Here is a 19,173-nt window from a genome sequence, read left to right on the forward strand (position 1 = left end):
CCAAACCCCAGAGTAGGGACATTTCACAAGCAGTTGGTTATATTGTAATTTGCTGTTCAATTCAGTATTGACCTTTACCTATGCAAAATATGGATGTAAATACTTTTACAGTTAACCCTTCCTACTCTGTTGTAGGTGCAGAGATAGCCAATGCAATATTTGTTTGTTGGGTTTTGTGTTTTTTTTAAAACAAGATTTAGAATTTGGCTAATGCAGCCTGATCCTGCACCAGTCAACCCAAGTTTTGCCAGCAACTTCAAGAATTGGAGGTCTAGGTCCCAAATACTGAAAACTTTCAGGTTAAGGGGAATTTGATCTGTTACCTTCATTATTTCAGAAGCTATCTTGCATTGATCTGATCAAATACATGACTCACATATACAAAATATAGAGCAAATAATGAAAATTGTACTTCTTAAAATACTCATGAATTGGACGTAAAAATTCACTTGTCTTCAGAGTTTGCATTACATTATATTTACAGGAAAAATGCAACTGAAATTCAGATGGCGTGAACATAATGCTCTGATCTATCTAGCCAGTTTCACAAAGGTCAAACATGTTGCTTGATTAGGGTCCCTATGATTTTATATTTCATTGCCTCCATTATTCATAATGTTTTCAAATATTACCAAAGTTTTTTTCCTCTTCCCTTTTGTTTTATATACATAATTATTTTACATACTGCACTATCCCTGCCTGATTCTTTACAATTTCTGCCACTATAATACAACAGGAACTTGATTTCTTTTGTCTGTGTCCAGTGTACTTTTTTACCTTTTCATTTTATCTCCTTCTCACACAGAAGTCAACTATACATGGCATTAACCTCTCCTTGTTACTCCAATGGTGTAGCAACTGCAGTGCATAATCCGCAGTGCCAGGAGACTGCATCTCATGAGCATGGAGGACAACCTGTCTCTCAAAGGAATGGTGCCAGCTTCTCCTTCCACTTGCCTGCCAGTTTCAGGAAGAGCATGGTGTTTAAAATGTCTCTGGAACAGAGATCTTCTGATAAACAGAAGCTTGATGCACCTGCAGGAATGCTGTCTGCATCATGGAAGTAAAAGATGTAGAATCAAACCAAGACAAGATAATATAGAGAATACAAGGGAAGATGCATACATAGCTAAAAGTGAAAAATACTCTAAATTTGCAAGGTCTTTGCCCTGTTGAGATTTTATTTGTTGTTTTATTCTTTAGTGATAATGTAGCTTTTTCAGCAATGGCTTCTTCCATTTTTACCTTACTTTGTTCTGGATAGTAACACACATTATCACTTCCATCCCAGGGCTTTCAAAGCCCTGGAGGCTAAAGGTTTCACCTTATTCCTGATCTGCTGCAAGTGCACCATCTGCAGAAGAGGGTCATCCTGTTCTCAGCTGTCATACACTTCCATTTCTTCTCTTGTCTAGGATTTGACAATTTTACAGTCACTCCATGATCTCTGGCTTTCAGCTTATCCACAGCAAGACTAAACTAACAAAATAATTTTCCATCAGATCAGAAAAGGAATCTCTCCTATTCTGTGGACACACAGTTGCTATAATTACTGCACGGGAAGAAAGAGGCCAGGTGGCCAGGGAAAGGAGTGGAATTGCCTGTTTTAGTAATATGCCGTAATTACCAATTTGTAGTAATTGCCAAGCCATGGGTTTTTTTTGGCACCAGTAATCCTCTAACTCTCATAAATTCTGTAGTAAAGGTAACAGCTATAAAAAAGGAGAATTGTGTAGGACCTATACTCAATGAAATAGAGTAATACATTAAAAAGTTGCAAGGTTGTGTAACTTAAAAAAATTCTTCCACATGAAAAACATCTGTTTCAGGAGCCCATGTGAACAGGTTGATTATCTATCAAAAACAAAGGTTCAGACTCTGCTCAGTGATGATAAATACAATTTATATTGAAATATAACCCTAATTTAGGTTTTTTATTTATTTAACTTCCCTCAGGAAAGACAAGACTTCACATGGGATATGACTACCATTTACCTGAGCTATGTTATGAAAACATAATGGTTGAGCAGTTACTTGACTATTTCAGCAAAGTATTTTCAGACTGTTCTCCTGTTAAGTCATAGTTGTTCATTACAAGTCAAATGTTCTTCATTATTTCTTCTTCAGAAGTTCTTCTGCTCAATGAGACATCTGAAAGCAGCTTAAATATTTGTGCAATATTGATAAATTCTTTACATATTTCAAGTAGTTTGCTACAAATAATTCTGACTCAAATAGAGTATCACTTCTAGAAAACATTACATGTCAATTAAGTATGGTAATGTGGGAAGTTTTCACCTGTATAAAAAGACAAATTAAAGCCTTTGTGCTAAATGCATTTAAACACTAGGTATTTTTTTAAGCTTGGTGATACCAACCAAAACTGCGAACTATTTATGTAAGAATGAATTAACCTGCATAACAAGTATCCCATTGTTTTACTAAGACAGAGTAATAAGAATTTACAGCAACGCAAGTCATGAATTATGTATTACTTAGCGTTTTGTGTAGCAGTGATTTTGGAGATAAAGGCTTTCTATTATTAATTGCATATAGGCTACCAGCAGCATATTTTTCATGGAAAGAAAGGCCTTACATATGAATTCTCACCTGAAAAGGCAGCTCTAAATTGGAATTAACATTAAAGGAATTAACAGTATTTGTTTTTCACTTCAAAGTAACTTCTGGTTGAGGAAAGAATTTGGCAAAAAATAAATATGGAGTAGCATTAACCCATGCCTGTATTCCCTCAAAAATCTTACAAAACCATCCTGAAAACCAGTAACTTTAGAACTCTACAGCAAGATTTTAATTCATCTCAAAACTCTCCAGTTGTTACTTTCACCAGTCTAAAATGCGTGCATATTTCAGGGGCAATTTTAACTTAATTTTCCAATTCTGCCCTCAGCAAGTGGAGCTACAAAACATTAGATGATTAATATCTTGAAAACTGTCTGAGCATGTAAGTTGAGTAAGATAAAATGTTGAAGTCCTCCAAATCACAATCTTGTATCTCAGGTTCTCCTCCCACGTAGCATGGAAGGGAAATTCTATATTTTGTAAACATAAAACAGTAACATAGTAATGACTGAGATGTTTTATTTTTTTTTAATCTCAGTGACCTTTCTCCCATAGAAGAGAGACAGCACCACAACCTATGTTTCAGATGTAACATACTCAAAGCTTTAGTTCATGACAAGTAACACTTGTTAAAACTTGAATTGCTAAAAAGTCACCGTCCTTTTCTCTGTGATGACACTTAAACAAGCTTCATAGGTGACCGATCATAATCACAAAATCTACTCTGTGCTTTTTTCTAGCTCTTCCAAGCATTGTGCAACACATTGTATTCACAGCATTGGTATTGTCCCATAAAATTGCCACTAGTAAGCTACATTTAAAAAAAAAAAAATCCAACTCCAATCCAATTTGTTGTCAGAAACCCCTTCAAAGTTAAACTTTTCCCATGGGAAAAACAACCTGATGCCTGTCTTCCTCCTTTCCTTTCCTTTCCTTTCCTTTCCTTTCCTTTCCTTTCCTTTCCTTTCCTTTCCTTTCCTTTCCTTTCCTTTCCTTTCCTTTCCTTTCCTTTCCTTTCCTTTCCTTTCCTTTCCTTTCCTTTCCTTTCCTTTCCTTTCCTTTCCTTTCCTTTCCTTTCCTTTCCCTTTCCTTCTCTTTCCCTTTCCTTCTCTTTCCCTTTCCTTCTCTTTCCCTTTCCCTTGCCCTGCCTTGCCCTGCCTTCCTTCCTGCCTTCCTTCCTGCCTGCCTGCCTACCTTCCTGCCTTCCTTCCTGCCTTGCCTTCCTTTCTTTTTGCTAGTTGCAAAGCTTTGGTCTGTCTTTGAAAAACCACACAGTAGTTTAATTTCCAAATCCACTCAATCTTAAAATGAGTTCCTGCTGTTTTTCTCTTCTTCAGTTGTTGAAATTAAGTTTACAGCACAGCCTCCACCCTCACTTTCAGCTAGCAAAGCCTGCTATATCTCATTAGTACTTCCACACTAACACTGTGCTTTTACTGTGCTGTTACTCTTCTAAATTGTAGTGCAACATTTGAGACGTCACAAAATACATAAAACTAGGGACACCAAACATGAACTGAAAAGTTACCTTTCCTACCCAAATAATTTCCTTGTTCATTTTATCTACCCCGTAGATTTAGGCAGGTGTTGGGAAACCCCTTTCAACAGGAAAAATAAAAACAAGAAAGGGTGAATAAAACAAATAGCCACTGCTGCAACGTACACCTGGGAAACATACAGCAATAAAGAGCAGAGGGAAGCAACCAATTTTCCACACTTACTACCATTAAGAAATAGTGTTCAATGCAGCTGTTGAATAAGATAGTGTGGCAGATCTTGATGGTGAATCCTCCTTTCTTCAACCTCAAAACCAAAATGGAATGTCCTGTCTTGTGGAGCAGAGTTCTGATCGTTCCAGATGCACAGGCTGTTTCATGTTGGACACCATCAAGGACTTCTTCAGCAGCTTATACATACTGAAATGATGAAATGCCATAACCCTACGGGACTTTTCTCATTACTTAGTGAAGAATCTGCAATTTTTTATGGCTAAATCAGTGGTTCAGTTTAAAACTGCACCATCAGATACAGGACTAGCTTACTAGGTAAAAAGAGTATTACAGGACACATGAAGCCTTAAAAATAATCCTCTTCAAGGCTGTTCAGGAATATCATCCTTTTTCAGTACTTGTTTCTGAGAATTGTGCATATTTGTAATTCAGAGGTGCACAAAGATAGATACATAAACACTTAAAATCCATAAAACTTCAGAACCATGAAAAAAAAACCCCTTTAATAGTATACATGCAGTTTCACAACCTATTAGCCAAATCCTAATTATATTAGCAATTTGCTCACCACAGAGCCATGAAAATTATGGTTCTACATACGAATACTTGCTCTGAAAAGTCATAAATCAACAGAAACACAGGTTTAAAAATTTTCAATTTTGAAATTTATTTAGAACTCGGGGGTTAAGCGTGGTAATTTTCCAATTGTCTGATAATAGCATACCCATGTCACTATCACGGAAATTGCACTAATTCCCTCTGTCCCCCCTCCCCCTTAGAAATCTGCAGGTTAGTTTTAACAGCGGTGGTTTTGCAAATAGTGCACTGTAGGACACTACTGCATTTCCTGAGTGTTCAAAGCTATTGTATGATACATTAAGCTGAAGAAAAAAACAACAAAATTATTATTTAGAACTAAACCAGCTATTTTACCTTACTGCTGAAGTACGGAATAATAAAATGCATTATGTTTTAACAGGAAATTATTTTTGAATACTCAAAGCAGGGGGGAGGAAAGGAAAAGAAACACCTTTTTTTAAAAAAATCACACACTTTTAACTTCAATTGTAAACAAAATAATTTTTATCTTAAAGTCATTAACCTCAAGAATATAAAAAATGGCCGAAGAACTTTAGACTTGCTCAGACTGAAAGGTAGCTGGGACTAAAATATCCATGTTGATATTCCTTGACCTTTTAGGGTATTCCTAGTGGTTCTAACAAAAGCAGCATAACAGGGTATGTCTGGTTTGTCTTTATCTTTTTAGTGCTTTTGAAAATGAGTTACTAACAGCACTGACCAGAGTGCTTAAGCATACGATTTCAATCACCTTGCAATGCACTTCAGCTTTATCGTGCAAAACCAATCTAGTCATAAACATCCCCACATTAAACACAATAAATTGTGCCAAAGTACGTGATGTGAACAAATGTCAGATAATCTATTGACACATTGACAAATGTCAGCTTGTCTTATCAAGCATTTTTCGATCCCAGAGTAAAATTTCATTTGTCAGAACTGAACTCCTCCAAGGGCAGGCTGCCTAGTCTGTGTAAGTTACTAGGTTTTGTCCAGGAAAATCTCAAAGTTGTATTTATGTTGGCAAACAGGTTTAGAAGGGAGTTTCAGCCCTCTAAATTCACCATGATTTAATACATCAATAAAGAGGTCCCACCATCTGTTTGTGGGACTTTTCCATGAAAGACCACAACCACTTCTTGATCAAAACAAAGTTTAAATAGTGGCAACTGATGGAAACCCTAACTACCTTGTTCTTGCACCATTTTTTATGATGCATTAGATTCATTCTCTTTTACAATTATTTTTGCAGAAGGGTTCTTCAAGCTGCAACTGAACAAAAAGCTACATCTTATCTCAAGTTTCATTTTTTTTTTCTTTAAGGAAACTTGTTTTGAACAAAGAACCGATAGTATAGGCAACTACCAGTAGGAGCTACCAAGAGATGATGTGCTCCACTCTAGTATTATGTCAGTGGCTTGCCAATCCTTTTCCCTTAAAATATTTGTAAAAACATTGGAAATACCTAAGAAATTTATAAAACAGCTCCTTAAACATCTGCTTAATGTCCTTTCCTTCAAATATAAAAGACCTCCACATCTCAGGGTCTTTTCCTGTGGATACAAGGGAGAGGTCGAGGAAGAAGTAAAAGATAGGGTAACTGCTATCTTTTCAGTTGCTATGTTACAAAATTTAAACAACTACAACTCTAAAGATTAAATACAGACTTTACAGAACCAATCACAACAATGGAAAAAAACCATAACTGAAACCATAAAAAATCCATATCAGGTCAAGTGACAGTACATTAAGAATAACTTTTTATGTTATACAGAAGATAATATACACAGATTGTAACAGTTATTTTTTCCCCTTAAAAGCCACTGTCAGTAGGATCACAGTCTTACTGTAGAGACAAGTGACTTAAATATTTGTAATTACCAACGGGGAAAATGTAGGTTATAAAAGAAAAATGTATCAAGTACACCTTTACACACGTCTATACTATGAATTAAATTAAAAGCCTTAAGCATTCTCCTACTTACTCCACTTTCCATCTAAATAGAGTATCACGGTTGGTATACAAACCTTAGGGAGGGCACTTCTAATCTAGTTAGTGTAACTATGCTAAAGGACAGCTATCTTACAAAGGAGATTAAGTTCAGATGTTTAGAAACTTCAACAATAAGATAAAGTTAGAAACCCTAAACAGCTACTCATATTTAACTATAATTACCTTTTAGAGAGCATTAGACTAAACTCCAGTATTTTCTATGGTCATGGTATTAAAAGAAAGTTCTACCACACCTAAAGGATAAGGCATAGCCATCTACTAATTGGCATATTTGTTTATTTGTCTCAGTTTGTGAAAAGTTCCTTAGTTGTGTAAGCAGCAAAACAAACTTCAACTGAATGATTGCTATATGCAAAAGGACTGAAGGCAATTGCCTCTGCAGTGAACTTTACAGTTCTCAATAGCACACACGCAACATGCTATCTGAAAAAAGTTACTAACTGAACTACATGTATTAAATACTGAAAAAAGTTTTACATTTTTTTTTATAATTTATTTTATTTAACAATCTAAGAAGTTTGCAGCCATCAGAAGTTCCAGTGCAATTTCAGGTGCAATTGGGAATTCAGGAATCTCCGTCGAGCTGTTAGTATAGCGGACCTTGTAGGTGAAATACATGCATACTTTGGATAGGACATGGGATGGGATCTCTCTAAAATTCACCTCATTTGTTTCATTTTCTGCAAATTGACCTGTGGAAAAACAAAACAAAACAAACACACAACAAAGCATCAACCCAAAATCAGAGCCTCAGTTCACTGCAAAATTAAATGCTTTACAATACTAATACAACACATTTTAAATAGACTCGTCTAAGTCCCTTATTCCCAGGTATGAAAATTCCAGTGTAAAGCAGGATGTGCCACATTCACAACCCTCAAGCATTTTAAAATTCCAGGTCACAGTAACAACATTAAAAAAAGAAAAAGAAAAAGAAAAAAGAAAAAAAGTATTGATCCAAATTTCCAGCTGTCTTCTCCAAGGAAAAAAATAAAAGGTTTCTAGATGTTCTGTATCTGCAGATGCACCATTATCAGTTTCAGGCAGATTTGACAGAGGGTTGAAACCTCAGAGATGCATTAACTTGGTAAGCTGTAGAAATAGGCAAGCAGGAGGGACAGGGAAACTTGAGATGTACTGGAGGAAAGGTTACATAGGAAGAATACTGAAGAATTTATCCAAAGCTCAAATCTCAAAATGCAAGCACATTTGAAACCAACTTTCTATAGTGCCTATAAGCATGAAACTTGGATGATAAGAAGGCATCTTGTGGATAGTTCCACAGCCCTTCTACTGTTATTTTTGTCCCTCTTTTCCTCATCTTTCTGAAATTTTACTTGCTCAGTTTGCCCAACTGTTACTAAGTAATTAAAAAACAGATTAATCAAATAGATGTCTATAGTAATTCCCCTCACCAGAATCTGAAAGAGAATATAAGAATGATCATATTCATACCAGAGCTCCATATAGCCACTGCCCACCACACAAGTGACCAAAGGTAAATGATGCGTGTACAGAATAGGGAAAGCACGTGTTGATCATAGAATCACAGAAAGGTTTGGGCTGGAAGGGACCTTAATCATCATCTAGATCCACCCCCTTGCACTGGAAAGGACATCCCCCACTAGACCAGGTTGCTCAGAGCCCCATCCAACCTGCCCTTGAGTACTTCCTGGGGTAGGGCTTCCATAACTTCCCTGGGCAACCTGTTGCAGTGTGTTACCACCCTCACACTAAACACTCTCTTCCTAATGTCTAAATCAATCTCCCCTCCTCCAGTTTTAATCCATCACTCCTTGTCCTCTCACTAAAAGCCCTTGTAAAAAGTCCTTCCCCAGCCTTCCTGTAGGCCCTCTTCAGGTACTGGAAGGCCACTATGAGGTGTCCCCAGAGCCTTCTCTCCTCCAGGTTGAACAACCCCAACTCCCTCAGCTTGTCTTCACAGGAGAGGTGCTCCAGCCCTTGGATCATCTTTGTGGCTCTTCTCTCGATGCTCTCCAGGAGCTCTTATGCTGAACTGGACACAGTACTCCAGGTGGGGTCTCACAAAAGAGCTAAGTTAACTTCTCCCTCTTCTCTCATCCACCCTTTCAGTCTTCAAGATACTCCTTAAACCAGAAGTAGTCTCATATGTTCAGTAACATATAAAGTCCTTCCTGTCTGTGAGTTTATCTACCCTCCTCTCAAGCTAATTTTAGTCAGTGAGCTCAGGAACTCCTTGCCATAGGATCTTGTGAATGTGCTGTGGCCTAAACCTCAGTAGGCTGCTAAGTACCACACAGCTGCTTGCTTGAAGACGAAAGGAAGAATAAAAGCAAGAAAACTCTTGGATTGAGAGAAAAAATTGTTTAATAAGCAAAAGACAAGTGGAAGAAGAGAAAGGAAACAAGCTAACTGATGCAAAGCTCATCACTCACCACCACCTGCCATGGGTAGACTGAGGCCCAGCCAGTCCCCAAGTAAAAGATGGCTACCCTCCCTAACCTCCTCCGCTCCCTTTTGACTTCTGAACATGACATTATATGACATGCAATATCTCTTTGGTTAGTTGGGTCATCTGCCTGGTTGTTTTCCCTCCAAACCCCTTACACACACCCCTGGCTATTCATTAGGTGGGGGGGGGAAGAGGGGGAAACAGAGATAGCCTGAACACTGTGCAAACATTGGTGCCTTACCAGAATTGTTTTGGCCACAAATATAACACACAGAAACATAGGACCTCCTCTGAAGAAAATTAACTCCATACAAGCCAGACCCAGTATAGAATACTAAAAGGTCCACCAACTACTGACTCATTTGTTTTGAACTTGACAGTTACACATTTGATGTAATACTCTCAAGTTCTCATACTATGGGAAACTACTAGTAATGGCACCATAAGATCACTAACTGTCCAAAAGCAGAGTCCAATTATATGTCTGGTAGCCCATACACCACAGAGGTGGACTGTTCCACTGGAAAGAGGAACTAGACAGGAGCTGGAAAAGTTGTAATTTATTCTAACTTTCACTCACTGAAAGATATAAATGCAATCTGTCCAAAAGTGAAAACAAAGGACTTGCAGATATTAAATCTTTTGTACCTACCTGGTCCACTCAGCATAGCTTTTATTGTTCCTGATGTTAATGCATGCTCTCTTTTTACAATGAATTCGTGGCCATCGGAGGATATTAACTTCACATACATAGCATCTGGGCCCTCACACCCACCATACGTTTTCTCTTCTCCATCTATAATGGAAAACAGATGAAACATTTCAGAGCACAATGACTGATTCACATAGCTAAGAATGCAAGCTGCAGTCTTTTCTACAACTGTTCGCAAACTGAAGAAGCAAATACAACCAGAAATAAGAAAGAAGTATTTTGCATACTTGAAGACAACTTCTTTGTTAAAGTAAGATTTTTTTGCAAAAGTAGGACTTTTTAATTTATATCTCTCTTATTTATCCATCACCAAATTCTAAAATGATTTCTAAAATTCTGTGTAGGGGTGAAATTTTCCACTAGACTTGCTCAAGTAAGTTGAACATGCTACTGCTTCCCTCCATACGGCTACTGCAATGTTTACTGTACTAGTACTTCCTAAAAGTTACCTAAGTATATATGTAATATCTAAAAATACAGACTGCAAGGAAAAAAGTGCTTTTTGAAGCACAGGCAAGAATAAAACCAGTCAGTATTCCCGTACTTAAGAAATACATGAAAATACATTAAATAAGATTCATCCTCCCCCACTGTCCAGGCAGACCCAGAACGACACAGCATTAGTGCACACTCGTGACCTTTGGTGGAAAACATGGAAAGTGCAAAGCACTAAAACCAGGGAAATCTGGAAATTCTCCCCACAGCAGTTCTGACTGTACATTTTTTGCTTCCCTTTCATCTCACTATACACTATTTTATTTCTCTAGAAGCTCTTCTACCCCTTTCCTTTTTGTTTTTTCTCTTAACAGTACTATCTTTAAAAAGCTGAAAAAAGAACATTACTGTTGCCAGCACTGCCTTGTTCAATCTGTGCAGTCTTTTAACAGTTTGCCCATCTCGCACCTTTCTTGTCTGTTTAGGCAGCCTGCTCTAGGAACCACCAACTACTTTGTGCTCAGCACGACAGGATACCACCACACTAGGGAGACTGTCTCTGTAGTTGGTCTGTTCCTGTAAACTCTATTACTAAAGACTGCACTAGCATTAAAAAATATTTGAAACAAACAAACAAACAAACATCTGTGTGAAAAAACCCACGCCACTAAATATACAATTCCTATTGAATTTAAACTTGAAAGTTAATGCCTTCTTTCAAATACTATATTTTCTGAGGGACTAAGATAATAAATATAGTTAGAATTCCATTAAAAATACTTGAATTTGACATTGCACATAGAATTTGATTTTCACAACAGTATTAAACTTGACAGAAAATTAAAAATTAAAATCCTAGAAGTTCTTCTAGCTTTGAAAAAAATACAACAGAAGAGATTTGTATGCATCTAGAAAAGTAATATTCTGCCAGTATTCCATGATTGTATGCAGAAGTACGGAAAATTAAAACAGATATACACTTCAGACCTTCCATTAAATTGTTAGTTGTTTCTCCTTCTGACACAAAGAATAGAAATTACTCTATTAGAATATGTACCTTGCATTGTATCTAGTGTTATAGCAAATATAACATTCCCCCAAACAGTTAAGTTGCTTTGTGAATGTTGAGTTAAAATTTAATTATCATGTAGTTATTGCCAATTTTAGTAAAGTACTTTAGTAAAGTACTGCTAGTGCCAAACATACTAAAATACATTCAGAAGAAGTACAGGTAAAACCTGAACCTGTCCAATCATGTTTCATTAACTAGACATTTGTCGACACAGCTATGACAGTTTCAGACATTTAGTCATCACACACACAATGCAATTTATAAAAAATCGGTCCCTATTATGATTACTTAGCCAGAATTCAACAGGTTGACCTTAAGACAACAAGAAAACAAAAAAATATTTTAAACAGTACATAGTGAAATAGTCTTGTCCACTATCCAGAAGTTTAGTGCTATAAAAGCCTAAAGGCATCATATTCTAGCATGTGTATTTTCAGCACTATGCATATTTAACAAGTGAAATTTATTGTTAGATAGATGCAGTCTGAACAAGTCTTTCAACAAACTAACAATCACTTGAGAAAATCCTCCTAAAACATTTGTAGGAAGTTCCATTAACTTTTGAGGCTACTAGAAGAAACAGTGCCATGTTTACAGTCTTACAATCCACCTTCTCTACTGATTTAAGAGAAAATGTTTCACAGAATAGCAAACAAAATAAACAACCTCTAAGACAATGAACTTACCCATTCTCTTCTTATAAAAAAAATTGTTTCTTTTCAACAGCAGCTTTTGCAATAGGAGTGTCTGAAAAACACAAGCAGCAATTCAGTCAGTGGTACAATTTCATTAGTCAGCTTCAGTTATTAGTCTTCATGTTATCATAAACACCCTTCAGAAAATTATGATACACAGCATGCAATGTTCACAAGCATTATGTTTTGAAAGCTATTTTTGCTGTCAAGAGATCCCTACCATATTCAAGGATCTCTAAATCTTAACTTACTTTGTAAAAAAGTTGTTCCCCTAAGCTTTCAAAATACCCTTTATTATAAAGCCAGAATTATTTCAAGAGCCTTGTGACTTTTATCACTAGACACCACCCATGCAATGGTACTGGGGAGATAACGAAAACAAGTTTTGCCACACTGCAGAGACTGAACAGCACGTCTAGAGAAAAAAAATATACAGTCAGAAAACAGTTCATTATGGTGTGACTAGAGGAGTGGTTGTCCTGCCATTTGGAGAGACCCTGACAAGCTGGAGAAAGGGGCCAACAGGAAACCTAAGTTAATCAAAGGCAAATGCAAATCCCTGTACCTTGGGCAGAATTACCCCAGGTACCAGTACTGGCTGGAGGCCGAACCAGCTGGGAAGCAGCTTTGCAGAAAGAGACCTGGGGGTGCTGGTGCACACCATGTTGAACATGAGCTGGCAATGCCCCCTTGCAGCAAAGGTGGCCAACAGTACCCTGGCCAGCAGGTGGAGGGAGGTGATCCTGCCCCTCCACTCAGCACTAGTGGGATTCATCTGGAGTGCTATGTCCAGCTCTGGGCTCCCCAGTACATGTCAGACTAAGTGGAGTCCTGCAAAAGGCCACAAAGATGTCCAAGGGACTGAAGCATTTGTCATATGAGGAGAGGCTGAGAAAACTGGAGTTGTTTAGGCTGGAGAAGAGCAGGCTCAGGGGTCAGTCTAATCAGTGTGCACTAAATACCTGGCATTCAACCTGTCCTTCCCAGAAGATTGACAGATCCTGATACAGCTACCAATGTCACCTAGGTAATCTACTTCAGATAGTAGGTATTCACATGGCAGGTTAACCAGGAGCTTCCACAGCTTATAAACTGGCATCCAGCTTCCTGCATACATATTTTGCCATGTAAATGAAAGCAAAGAGTTAGAGAAATTGAAGCAGAAGCACTTATTTGCAAAACAAATCTGGTATGTTCAGATACAACATATATTTCTTTATGCTGAGTTGCACCTCTGCTGTGGAAAAGAAAACTTTGGAAATGAAATTCCACCCACCCACCTGCTGTCCTAAAATTCCTTTCACATCAACAGCTACTCTCCAAACATTAACCCAGTACAAATCAATGAACGACTGTTGTGTGCCCACAGGTTCAGGAAAACAACACCAGTGATTCTGGATGGTTTCCCAGCTGATACAGCGTCAGGGGCAGCAAAGAGACTGTTAAGAATTCTGACAATCCATGTTGTTGCTTTGAAAGGTAATGAGCAACGGGAGAGGCATAAACTGCTATTACTCACCAGAGAAGGAATGCAGAGCAGGAAGTGTGAAAAAACAGAATAGAGACCACTCCCCCTTGCTCTCCCTCCTGTGTTTCTGGTAAAAGCGTAGCAAAAAAATACAAGCAAGTTGAGGAGGGAGCAGCAGGATTTGGAGAAAGTTTTATAGAGATCTCTGCATCTCTTCAGAAGATGCAGCTATTTGCTATTGCCATCAACACTTTGTTGCTGATTTGCCTATTTCTCCTTTTTGTTAAGTAGTAATATGAAACAGACTGAATATTTCCTCCAGCTTTCAGAAGAAGGTACTTCGTTATGCACACCTAATCAAACTACACATACATAACCAACCCTTTTTAGTTGTCTGTAGAGAACCAAGCAGAAAACATCCTCCACTTACATTGCTGACGTCTTTGAAAAGTATCCTGACTTTACAGAAATATCTTTAAAAGTATTTTCCTTCCCCTGGTTTCCTTCCTTTCCTTCACTGGCATAAGGAACACTTTCACTCATACCCTTGGCAGGTGAAAAGTTCCTGAAAATAACACACATTCAATAATGTCCTTTGAGAGTTAATTTGTGTGCATTGTCATAGCTATACCTTAATACTGAGTGTTAAAAGCTTTTGGCATTTTCAGTAATTCCAGGAACTCATCCAAGGAAATTACACTTGGGTGCTGAACGGTTGGGGCACAAAACTGATGGGATCTTCTTGGGCAGGCTAATACATTGAAGCTGGAGAACTGAAAAATGTCTACAACAAGATATCAGAGCTATCTCAAAAAACTCCAATGAGCATTTTAATAAAATCAAATGAAATTTGCTATCATACGATTATAGAGAAAAAAATTACAGTAATTAACACTTAAAGAGGAAAATAATTAATCCAGCTCAGTGGTCTGAATTTCATTGTATTAAAAAGGAAAAGAGGACAAAAATGCAGTAAGTGTTGCCAGATCTTGGACATGCTGGACTAATTCAATACCTAAAAAATCAATCAGTCGTTTCCTTGAAAAAAGTCAAATCAAGCAAGACGCAAGCTGGATTCAGTAAATCATCTCAGGTTAAATCAATGTGGTAAGAAAGTAATCTTAAAATGAGAAAAAAACTTTCTAGAAGAATACAGTATGATGCTCTAATATAGAGCAATTGGACTAGAAAATAACTACTAGTTCCTCCAAAAAGTATACTGAACTTTTTTTTTTTTTAAACAATGCTGCCAGAAAAGGATAGGTAGATTTAGATGAGACAGGAGTGGAAAGCACTGCAACAAGAGGGGAACAGACACAAACACAAGTGACCAGTCTTGAGAAAGGGCATACTAGAAACCACATGAAGTTATATCATACAAAATGCAAGATCCCTGCATGTAGGGACCAATGAAAGCTACCTGCATGTAGTCAGGTCTCGTTAGTTGGGAGTATAGCCATTCTGTGGTTAGCTATAAAATGATGCAGCTCTGCAGGGGGGGGGAAGGAAAAAGAAGGGGGGGTGGTGCACAGGGAAAGAGGTTAATGCCCATCAAGGATTTCTTTGCTACAGAGACATGAAAACATGAACATAGTTGCATGTGAGAAACAACTCATCTGGAATACCACACACAATTCTGAATTTCGTTTTTCAAGAAAAATAAGTTCCAACTATAAGAACTACAGAAAGGAGCCACTGATATGACCAAAGAGCCTGTTGTATGAAATTAGCCTTGCTTACTCAACTTAGCAAAATAAAGTTGGATTGAAGATAAAGATAACAATTACTGAAAGGGATAAACATCAAAGAGAGAGAAGTATGCCAACATTATTCCTGTTTAAGTCCTACAATTGAACATAAACTAAAAAAAAAAAGAATAAAATTTACACTGTTTTTCTAGGGTCCAAGTTTGGTTCCAAATACATAACAAAACTAACATTCTATTGCCAAAAGTTAAACATGCAGAAAGCCTACCTGTTTTAAGAAAAAGATATCATACGTTTCATGATATGATGCATTTGGCATGTAAGCAAGGGATACAGTTTGGTTTCACTCAAGTTTCTATTCTGCTATAGCAATGTGTCTTTAAAAAATAAATAAACCCAAAAAGATTATTGGGAATGCTATTAGCAACACAGATTTACTCATTACAAAATATGGAAAGCAGAGAGCACAGAAAACCCAGAGTCAATGCAACAAAAGAGAAGGAAATAAAAACAAGAAAGCTAAGAAACCTGAAAAACCTAAAAACCCAATAATGACCTGGCAGCATCTAGTGGTTCCTCTTCTGGATCAAGAACTCATGCCACTTTATAAAGATTAGTACATACAGCAGTTCAAAATTATCATTTTGTGAGAAGCACCTTCTTCCCAACAAGTACACTCAAAGTTATGAGACACTTAACATGATCTTGTACAAGCCACAGCCTATTTTTTCAGTCAACTATCTTCCTGGTTCATAAGTTTACAGACAACTAAGGAACAGCAGAACAGCAGTATGGAACAGCAGAAGAAATATATGGAAAAACTGGCATGAAAAACATGCAATATTTTATTTTTTTTAAATACCAGAATAGACTTGAAGGACACAAGCTAATTTAACTGAACACATGGAACCACTGCAGGGATTCCAGAAACCCACTGCTTTATTCTGGCTAGCACAAGAAAACTAAATCTACTCAAACATTTCAAGCACTTAGACTCTTTAATCCTACAGAAAACTCTTTAAATAATCAGATTCTGGTCTAAGAAAACTCAAATGGGTTCAGACTCACTTGCAGCACAACACAGACTGCTTCTGCATGCTTCAGCTGGTGACATCTCTGTATTCTACGCTACCAACTTTTGGAAAATGTGGGGCAAACAACACAAATGCCTTCAGAATTCCTAGGTTAGTTCAGAAGCCAAATGTGACATTTTCTGGGTGCCATTTGTGTATCAGTGTGAGTTCATGGGTGAACAAAGGCTGTTGTGTGTTAGAACAGTAGCTTCCTACCGTTCAATCTGAAACCCATCCTGTTTTTAACCTTATCACTAACTTGTTTTAAAAAAAACACCTGCTCTTGAGCTTGGTATTCACTGTTCAGTATGGATCAAAAAATAATTTACATCAATTAAGGATTGAAGCATATTTAGAAAAAAACACAAGGTAAAACTGGTATGGCTGATTTCCAGATCAGCTGAATCATTATTCCATACCCACAGGCCCTAAATTTCAAACATTCAGGAGCAAACTGAAGTGTGACAGGAAGGGATACTACAGGTGAATACTAGTTAAGATAAACAAGAGATGATAACATGCATGGAGTATCAAAGACCTCACATAAGATGTTGTTTTTCTATCCAAGGAAACTTTCCTTCTCAGTAATTCCTAAGAAAGCTTAAAAAAACCCCAAACACGTATATTATTGTTTTCTTCCTAACAGATAAGAAAAGCCCTGCACTTAGGGAAAACAAGCTGCTAGCATATTCCAAAATTTAATAGGACACGGACTTTTACCCTCTTGTTACAATAATTCATCAAAAACTAGTTATGTAAACTACCCCATAATGAAGACAATTAAATTCTGAACCTTTCCAGGTACAAGAGAACTTGTCAAAATACATTAAAATTACTTTCATCTGACAAAACACAAACTTTTACGACAGAACATTAGGGTTTCTTGTAATAGACTCTGAGCATTGCAAAAACACAGTAAAACATCTGAAATTAAGTACACTTTTGAAAGATCCTCATTTGTCCCTATACAAAGCACATGGGGCAGGACCCTGATTACAAATTTATCAAAAAAAGAAATACGAGGTTTGGAGATAAAAGGTGGTACCTCAGAATCAACTGGATCTCCTCATTGCACCAATACTTAGTCTTCACATTAGACCACATGAAATTCCTAAATCTGTTCATCACCCATTTTAATATATGAAAAATCTCAAATCACTTTTCTCTGATACAACAACAACAAAAATCAAACATGAAGTGCTGAAAGTTCCTAAAGATTACCTTAAAGCTCCCAATGTTAACAGGAAATGTTACAAAAAAATTTGTTGGCATAACTTCAAGCACGTTAAAAGGCTGATCTCAAGGTGCAAGGTGTGTGCTAGGTGTGCAAAGAGGGGGGCCAACATAAAACAACTAATTAACACTAACTCCCTTTTTAAGTAACTCCAGTTAATAAACATTATTTCTCTCCTAACAGGTTTTTTGTTTGGTTGTTTTTTCTGGGTTTTCTGTTGTTGGTTTTTTTTGTTTGCTTTTCTTTAGGATAGCAAAAGGAAGAAATGAGAGCACAGAAGGGACTATTCAGAAATAAGGGCACAAAGTAGATCTCAGCCTAAAGGTTCCTCACTTGTTTATTTATCTGTTTTCCTGGCTTGCTTCCAAGTTGAACGTTTGCAAGTGATCTTCAGCAAACCCAAGTAAACAAATGGCCTAGGACTATTTAAGTCTCCGAGTGCAAAGATTAACTCATAATCTACCGTATTAGACACCTTTAATAAAGCTCCTGTACGTGGCACTATTACATGTTGCAAGATTAAACCGAGTCTCAAAGTTAAGTGCTCAACACCCCTTCTCCTTTTCACACGTATCTGAAGCGATAATTAATGTACCAATGCTTAGGCTCCCTTACAGTAAAGCAGAATCTCCCTCTGAGGAACACATGGTACCCAAAAGCTTATTTTCCTTACTATAGGTAAGTGTGTCACCCCTTTCCGTCAGTCTTGTTTGGTTACGCTCTTCGACCACGACATCTAAAGGACTTTAACCAGCACTTCTCACCTTGGTATAACAACCCCTGGGGGTGCATCCTAAATTCTTTCGGCCTTAGTTTTTCCCCTCTCCCTAGGGCCTGGTGTGGGGAGAGGACGGACGTCATTCGTGGCGAAAAAAGTTTAAGAGCCGTACTTAACTAAAGCACCGTTCCGAAAAGCCCCTTTGCCGTCAGCACAGGGATGTCAAGGAGACGGCTTCACTCCGCACGCAGAGGGGAGAAACTCGGGAGAGGAACCCCCTCCGGGCACCGCCCCCCCCACGCTTCCCTCCCCCGACGGCTCCCCGCGCTTCCCCAGCGACGCCGAGCCTCTCCCGGCCCCCGCCCCCCCGCCGCCCCGTGCCCGGGAGGAAGACGAGCGCAGCGCGGAGGGCGAGGCCCGCTCCCCTCCGACGGGCAGGCCTCGGGGGCTCCCGCCGCTTCCCGTTCTCTACCCGCCTCGTCCCCCGAACGACGGCGGCGCGGCTTCTCCTCCCCGCCCCGCCCCCGGCGGCGCCGGCCCCCGCCGCCCCCACGGCCGCTCACCCGTCCGCGCCGCTCCCGCCGCCCCGCTCGCAGGGCCCCGCCGCCTCGGGCCAGCTGCCTCCCAAGTACTTCCGGCAAGGTCAGGGGGCACTTCCGGCCCAGGGAGGAGGGCCCCCCCCCGCGCTCTGCCCTTAGCGGGCGCGCTGCGCCCCGCTCCCGA

General features: G+C 38.5%; 1 protein-coding gene across 3 annotated transcripts; it reads right to left on the reverse strand.

The window, feature by feature from the left end:
* Nucleotides 1-7,162: 7,162 nt before the first annotated feature.
* On the reverse strand, nt 7,163-19,081 carry ELOC (elongin C). Of its 3 annotated transcripts, XM_051610956.1 has the most exons (5): nt 19,014-19,048; nt 18,497-18,566; nt 12,243-12,303; nt 9,990-10,133; nt 7,163-7,595 (listed from the first exon to the last, which is right to left on the reverse strand). In XM_051610956.1, the coding sequence occupies exons 3-5, from the start codon at nt 12,244-12,246 to the stop codon at nt 7,405-7,407; spliced, it is 339 nt and encodes a 112-aa protein (XP_051466916.1). In that variant the 5' UTR covers nt 12,247-12,303; nt 18,497-18,566; nt 19,014-19,048; the 3' UTR covers nt 7,163-7,404. The 3 variants fall into 3 exon arrangements, with proteins under 3 accessions (XP_051466916.1, XP_051466915.1, XP_051466917.1); XM_051610955.1 differs by lacking the exon at nt 18,497-18,566 and having other exon boundaries at nt 19,014-19,081; XM_051610957.1 differs by lacking the exons at nt 18,497-18,566; nt 19,014-19,048 and adding an exon at nt 13,214-13,335.
* Between the last annotated feature and the right edge of the window lie 92 nt (nt 19,082-19,173).

The sequence above is a fragment of the Apus apus genome, chromosome 2 (genome assembly GCF_020740795.1).
Source record: "Apus apus isolate bApuApu2 chromosome 2, bApuApu2.pri.cur, whole genome shotgun sequence".
Taxonomy (NCBI): Eukaryota; Metazoa; Chordata; class Aves; order Apodiformes; family Apodidae; genus Apus; species Apus apus.